The sequence below is a fragment of the Cyprinodon tularosa genome, unplaced genomic scaffold (genome assembly GCF_016077235.1).
Source record: "Cyprinodon tularosa strain WSP-4 unplaced genomic scaffold, ASM1607723v1 ctg218, whole genome shotgun sequence".
Classification (NCBI taxonomy): Eukaryota; Metazoa; Chordata; class Actinopteri; order Cyprinodontiformes; family Cyprinodontidae; genus Cyprinodon; species Cyprinodon tularosa.
Genome location: NW_024038814.1, coordinates 589,778 through 597,686, shown reverse-complemented (window position 1 = coordinate 597,686; position 7,909 = coordinate 589,778). Strand labels below are relative to the sequence as shown.

The window sequence follows — 7,909 nt, the reverse complement described above, 5'->3', positions numbered from 1 at the left end:
GTATGTTACTCATTCCTGTATAAACCCTGTAGACCATTTCATGCTTTTCTGGGCCCCCTCCTGGCCCCCTGGTACATTTTTATCTAGAACCGCCACTGCAACAGGGAATCTGGACTTTTCTCTGGTAAACAAGCTTTATTAATCCAGACTTTAGTTGTCCATTTCTACGGGTAAAGAAACCAAAGTGAAGATGAGCCGATAGCTGCAGGACGAGTGAGCAGCCAATCCGCTGCTTTCCTGCCTTGTTGCGTCTGGCTTTGGTTGGAGTCTCTTCTCTGCGCGCAGCTGCGCTCTCATCCATCTCCGCTCCGCACCTGTATTAGTGGATAGAAATACACAACATGTCACTCATACAAGGCGATGCTTAGTGACTCATTTCATTCTTTCTGATTAGTGCCGGATTTTTCTTTTCTTTACAGTTATCAGTCGAAACCAAGCAGGTTTCTTTTTTAATCTCTCTTTTTCTTTTCTTTTTCTTTTTTTACTGATGAGAGTTTGGGCAGAAAGTGCAACTCGAATAAACGCAATCTGCTCCGCTGCTGGACCCTAAGACACAAACCTAACAGATTGTGTGACTCTATTTTTAGCACGGAAGATGAGCGCTGCGCACTGTCATAATAACGGAATGATCCAACATTAACTCCATTTCAGAGGATCGATCTCCGCAGCGGACTAAGGGCTCTTAAAGCGGATAAACTGGATCCCACTGCGAACATTGACTCCAGGATTTGACTGTTAACCTTCAGGCATTTAACGCTCCCAGAGGTAAGTTAAAGAAACCAGATAATAAATATCTAACTGATAGGAACTGAATGAGGATGCGCTTATGCGCATCGGGCTGGAGAAAAGGCTTTTAATTGAACCTCTGCACCTGTTGTTAGGGTCAGTCAAATAGGCAAATAAACAAATAACCTTAGAAATATTTAGCCTTTATTGTTTCTATTACTATTTTAAATATCTGTGTTTTTGTGTTAAGATCCCTATTTAAAGTGCATTTTCCAAGATATCCTTATGACAAAGTTATTGCAGAATTATTAGTTTTGATTATTCTTGGTTTTTCTGTGATCCTTTGCTCACTGAGTGAATCAATGAGCGGATAAATGTTAAACCCAGTGGTGGTGCTTTCATGAATGCTGCTGTGGACTACCCCTTCCCTCAGCCCCCATCCTATTTTTATATATATATAAAAAAACTGCATAGGTAACTTCACAACTCATGAGATGCATAATTTTGGGGATTAAGAGATGACAAGACAAAATGATGTATCTATTTTATTTATCCCTTTCATAGAAAAAAAATCACAAATTGAATTTTTTTTAATAGAATCAACTTTTGAATGTACATTCATTTAGTCCAACTCTGACTATTGTGTAAATAGATTCCAGTTTCCTTTTAAAAGAGTAGCTGAGTTTCTATAATTAGTTGCATAATACTTTTTGTTTTCTCCAGAATTCCCAAAAAGGAATAAAGGCTATAGAATTTTTTATGTTTGTTTTCAACAAATGCTGTTATAGGCAGAACAGTTTTGTTCAGGTACTTCCAGTCCAAGTACTTTACTCTTTAAGGTAAGTGCATCAAATTTTATTGAGATTCACTTAAAGGAAAAGTTTGGTCTGCAAGGAATAATCAGTGGATCATTATCTATACCTAAAACTAATGTTTGCAGTGATTTAATTGAATTTAGCGTTAATCCGTAAAAAAAAAAAGTAAATTTTGACAAGACCACTGAGTCTGGGAGCGGCCATTTTTGCCCAAAAATAGCAACACCTCACTCCTGACATCTTCTGGCAGTGACGTCACCGCGCGGTAAGCCTAGCGGCATTCTTCCCGCTTTACAAGCAAAGTCAATGGGAACTACTAGACACATCTAGCCTGGGTGCCATTCCGAACTTAGTCCCGCCCACAACGTTTGAGGTCGGGAAGTTCGGTCTGGCATTGCTCAACAGTAGCACGAGTATGCTCGCACAATATCTTTCGGGCCAATCAAATTGTCAGGGCGGGCTTTATAAGATGATGGACAGATGATCAACAGTAACATAATCAACCACATCACCAAAGCGCGCTTGGGTGACAACAACAATGGCTATTAGGTCTGTTCTAGAAGATATCGACAGCAAATTAATTTGAAAAGAGCAACAGAGAAACGCGATCAAGGCTCATCTTCTTATTCTAGGCGTGCAACTGCACGCTTTGATTTTTGTTGACAACAACTATGCGTGGCTTAATATACGTCACGCACTCCGTTGCTCTTATTGGTTGTAGATCTATCCAATTGAGTGCAGAGGCATTTTTTTTCCTGGTTCGTTCGAAACACGCCCCATAATCACAGCTCTATGGAGCAGCATCAGACTCATATTCTGACTAGAATTGAGTAGGACTACGTCAGGCTAAGACACATCTGCAATCAACAGAAATAATTTAAGATTTCCAGAGGACTTCACCATTTGAAATCTGTGAGAACTATAGTTAAACTGACAATGCCCACCTGCATGGCAGTTGGATGTCATAATTCATCGGGTAAAAGTAAAAAAAAAAATTGGTTATTTCACCTTTCCGATTCATGATCCTCCACGGACGGGTTCGTCGTTGGATTGCTAAATTGAAGAGGGAGGATTTGCCATCGAAACTTCTGGCCAAAGAAAAAACACGTCATATGTAGCCAACATTTCGAAGAACAAAGTTTTCAAGATCACTTGGATAATTGTGACAAACACCAGATACAGCACTGGGACTTGCTCAACAGCCAATACTGCACCGTGACGTCACAAACCGGCAGGTGGCAGTAGTGTTCTTTGACAAACAAGATGTCTTCAGTAAAGCACATTCAAATGAAATTTACTCTTAAGTTAAAACACTTAGCATTTATTGAACAGTAATTCTATATTTAAAGTACTTTCAGAAGTTTGAATTCTGACTATGACCGGACTTTTCCTTTAAAAACTGTGAAACTGCCCTTTACTTTAGTGCCGACTTCCCAGTGATGAGTCAAAAAAATAATCATGAGCAACAAAACATTTTCTAATTAAAAATGTATTTCTAAATAAGCTGCCTTCCCTGAAATGATGACACCATGGGCAGCGAGCCACAATGACCATATCATACAGAGACGATGCTGAAGCAATATTTAAGTAACATGAAGCCTGAGCAGAATGTGCTGTAATCAGAATATTATAATCAGCGTCTGTTGTGATGGGAAAAGCAGGCTGGATGTGATTACAGCAGCTAACAGTGTGTGAATGTGTGCGTATGAGTGGGTTGTGGGCTGATGTGGTGCTGTCAGAGGGCCAAAGCGGAACTGTAGACCCCATGCTGAGCAACATACCCCCCCCCACCCACTATCACCTGCATCAGCATCCAGGGCGCGCTCTTGCCCCACATGGTGGCGCGCTGTGATGTTCACAGCATCCCTGTATTGACCTGCAGAGCGCACTGTAAGAGCACAATACACCAATGCACTGACTGACTGTGCAAATGATCAAGTATTTTTCCCTCTTTCATCTGATTTGTATTTTCTGTATCCTTCCCCTTCCTTTGCCGTCATCTTCATTAGCTTTTGCATGCTGTGTACTCTGTCCTGATTTATTTTCTTTCTCTTAATAACTTCTACTACAAGTATTTCAACTTAGGCATATGCAGAGCTGTCATTAGGGTTCATTAGTGAGCCCTTCTCTCAGTTTCCCCATGTGGAGGAATGTTTGCTTCGGAGAGTGAGTGGGAGAGGAGAAAAGGGCGGGGGGATGACGGGAGGGGGAGAGAAGGAGGAGTGGAGTGTGAGATTAGCCGCCGTACCTGCTGCTGCTGCCGCTGCTCAGACATTAACAGCATCTTTCTGGGAACTGATGCTGCTGCTGTGGGACGAAGCTGAACTGTGGAGGCAGCCAGGCTCACCGCGCTGCTGGAGGCACCCCTGCATCTAATCCTCAGATGGAGGAGGAGGTCACAGAGCCCGATCCTCAGACAGGCATGTCACAGTCGGAGGTAAACGGGGACCTGCCAGGCAACCCCTACCTGAGGGATGGGACACTGGACATCGTGGAGAGTCCAGCCCGGGAGCCAGTGCAGTATCCCTCAGAGTACAGTCCCAGCCACCAGTGTGGGTAAGAAAACAAAGAGTCTATTGCTGCAGGAATCAGCTGGCCATCTGTGCAGGGAGGTGGCACTTTATTTTTGTGAGAGGTGGATATTATTTAACAATAGGCTGTTCTGTGACAATACTCTTTTAATCAAAAACGAAGGCACAACTTTGTTGCAAAAGGACGTGTGTGTATTGCATGACAGGGTATTTAGTAATGCTTGGTTGGTGAACTGGTGAGGTTTTAAATGTATTTCTTGGAGTTTTAAAAATATTTAAAACAAACTGTACTTAGACTGAGTTACATGATTTAAGAGATGTTTTTCAGATTAAGATAAGCTGCTGATTACTACCAAGTTAGGGGTTCAGAGGTTCAAACTTGCAGAGAAACTTATTAGAGTAGAAAAACACTTTTTTGCATTGGAGATAAGCAGTTTTCTTTTGTAACCAGAGCAGAATTTAACTCATTGTTTATAGAATTCCAGATATTTGTTCCTTAACATATGAATTCATCCTGAACATATTTTTTGACCTATCTAAAGTTGATTTTTGTGGTTGAAGGGCTCTCTCCTGGTACAATGTGTCCCGGTCACACTCGATCCATTGCTATTGGCTGCTGTGCTGCAGGGTCTGATGTAAGAAATTGCCATCTGGCCTCCCTGTCATGTAGAAAGCTGTGAATAAAGCTGCACTCTTTTCATCTTTTCATCAGGCCACACTCTCCTAAAGCGTCCACCCTCAGAACTTAAAACCCACTGGTTTAGCTCCTTGTTCTGGACGATTACTCATTTCCCCAGAAGACTGGAATTTAAAATGAACCAATGAGATTTTATGTCACTGAGATTTCGTAGGTCTGTTGTTTATTTTGAACGATCAACTTTGATTAAGCTCCTCTGGTTTTTCTTTCCATAGTAAAACATGCATAAAATATGCTGTCTGTGGTGATAAAGGGAGCTTTTTACACTCTTGAGGATTTGCCTAGTGGGTGAAACATTAGTCCAATCAATAAACTGTGAACTGGAACGAGAGTGAGGTGTCGCTTTTCCTTTGGTTTTAGGCTGGAAGTTGTTAAAAGACCTTAACATCTGCCAAGGAGCAGAAGTATGTAATTCAGTCTGATCCCTTATTTCAGCTGGAGCAGAAACAGAGAAATGTGGTTGTTTTTCTTTGTTTTGGTTTTTATTTTTTATTGGAAAGATATCATTCCAGTTTTCTACACAAACACATTTGAATAAAGCAATGATTTTCAGTCCGATGCTTTAGTTCTGGAATGTTTTTTTCATTGACTTACTCAGAAATTCAAAGGTCAGTTTATATTAAATTTCCAACAGGGATAGAAATAAGTTATGACTTTGAGCCTTGAGCTTTTTCAGCCATAGTAAATGTTTTCAGTTTTTACTCATCTTGAAAAACATAAGCAGTAAAATAAATGCAGTTCCAGTGGTAGTTGATTCAAGAGTTTGGTTTGAATTAATCTTGGTGGGACACTGTTAACTATATTGATCAGGCATCCAAGAACATAACTTGGCGCTATAAACTGTATGGGTACCTTATGCAAAACAAAAACTAAACAGACAGAGGATATAAAGGTATTAAAGAACCCTCATGTCTTCTAATGTCTCTTTAAAATAACTTGACTCTAAAGAGGCTTTAATTAGCAGTTTTGGGGAAGTTGACAAGTTAAGGAGGACACAGGGTGTAATAATTACACTTTTTTTTTTTGCAAATAATTTTGGATCTAATAACCCAGTTGATGAATTCAGATGTTCCAATCCACTCCATATGTGCATCATGTGTGTAAAATTATCTGCTTTGGAAAGTCCTGACCTCAATATTATGGAAAACCTTTTGCATGAGTTAGAGTGGATGCAATAATATCTAATCTATTTTCCCATTCAACTATGAGCACACCCCTAGTGTATTTAGTATTTAGAAAGTTTCTCTAGTGAGAAAAAAGGGTTCTACAGTATGAACACATTGGACCTTTAAGATCACAATTAAGTGGAGACAAACAAATACTTTGGCAATATAATTTTACAAATAACATTCTACAAACCATGTCTATAAAAAAACATGGAAACCAGTGAAATTTTAGAGTTTTTCAGAGAGATATATCTCCCGCTTGATCATGTACTGAATTCAGAATTTTCAGCTAATATTTATTTGGAAATAAATTAGTGGGTGCTTTTTTAAACTAATCACAATAAATGAAAACATAATTTCAATAAAAATAAACACATTCTGTTTCATATCATATATATATATATATATATATATATATATATATATATATATATATATATATATATATATATATATATATATATATATATATATATAATCTGATTGTTGACATATATAGCTCATAGATAAAGAAGCTGGTGCTCAAACAATGGGAGTAAATTTAATGTATAACTTATAGTTCTCTTTGTCGATGACATTGAAGTTTACATTAGATTTTGAAAAAAAGGTACCAGAGTCTAGAGGAATACTAAGGCTACATTCACACTAGGGCTGGGCGATAATTCAATAACGATATATATCAATCGATAGACGTGTGGCGCAATAGAAAAAAATCGGGTCGATAAAAGTTCGATAAAAAAAACGCAGTTTTCCTTCCTTCTCATTGTAGCCTAGCATGTAGGTTGATGCTAGTCACTACTTCCTCCCAACCAATCACAATCGCGGACCCAGGCACGCCGTCACCAAGCGCCGCCCTCTCAAACCACAACACAGAGCACATGAAGCTGTGCAGCAAGGAGAGGCGGAGGAAATTGTTCCAAAGAAGGGTTTTTGTAGTTCGCCAGTTTTGCAGTATTTCGGTCATGGCAAGTCGGACAAAAAACAAACCACAGTCATCTGGAAAATGTGTAGGGAACCAGTGAAAACGAAGTCTGATAACACAACCAACTTTTTTTTACCATCTCAACCGCTCACACCCGCAGGAGTACGAGCTGTGTAGGCCCCGGCGCGGCTCTCCTCCGAGGAATCTTCGGGAATTTAGGGAAAATATATATATATAAAGTTCTGGGCAGTTTCCCACGTAGTTCTAAGAATTGAGAAAAAAATGCTGAGGGGCCAGAAACTTCAAAGTAATAACTCAGGTTAAAGCAGGAAACTAAGCTTAGAAGAATGCGGGCGGGGCGGGGGGGCGTCCATTTATTTATTTGTTATATTTATTTTGGTCACTTTTCTGGTCACTTTAGTTTATTCTTTGTCAGTATTTAATAACATAACTCAGGTCTTTTAAGTTATTTTTCTTTAAAACAATTCTGTTATGGTTAAAATAGTTGGTTAAATAAAGATTTAATTGGAAGTCTGTGTTTGTGTTCTTTATTAAAATTAAATCATTTAGCAATATAATAAAAAATCCAGGCAGAGCTGCACATAAAATATGGTTTCAAATCTTTTCAATAATTATCGATATCGATCAATATGCATTTTTTTTTTATCGATAAGCTTTTTTTCTATATCGCCCAGCCTTGGTTCACACTGTAGCCTGAAGTGACCCTAATCCGATTTTTTTGCCCATATGCGACCTGGCTCTGATCTTTTCATGGCTGTCTGAACAACACAGATCTGATTTTTTCCAGTGCGACTCAGGCCACTTGGCTATGTGGTCCTGAATCCGATACGTATCTGACCTTTTCAAATGCGAACTGAGTCTCAACAGCCAGGTCACATTCATCTGACCTGAACGCCATTAATACTCAACAAAGGTCCCTATTCTGTGTCTTGCAATGCAGAATACAGCAAGAAAAACCACAACCATGGAGGACGATAATGCGGAGTGAAGTCTTTATTTTCAAACCTCTTGAAAAGATTGAGTTGTTGATG

The 7,909-nt window shown here is 39.3% G+C and overlaps 1 protein-coding gene across 2 annotated transcripts in view; it reads left to right on the top strand.

Moving 5' to 3' along the window:
• Window positions 1-279: 279 nt before the first annotated feature.
• caln1 (calneuron 1) overlaps window positions 280-7,909 on the top strand; it is a 110,600-nt gene continuing 102,970 nt past the window's right edge. The window contains exon 1 of one of the 2 annotated variants that reach the window (XM_038285965.1): window positions 280-765. Coding sequence is in view for 1 of the 2 variants with exons in the window: in XM_038285964.1 (XP_038141892.1) it covers window positions 3,925-4,097 (173 nt within the window). In the remaining variant the exon portion in view is untranslated. Of the gene's footprint in view, window positions 766-3,764; window positions 4,098-7,909 lie in introns of those variants that run through there. The other variant, XM_038285964.1, reaches the window with a different exon arrangement.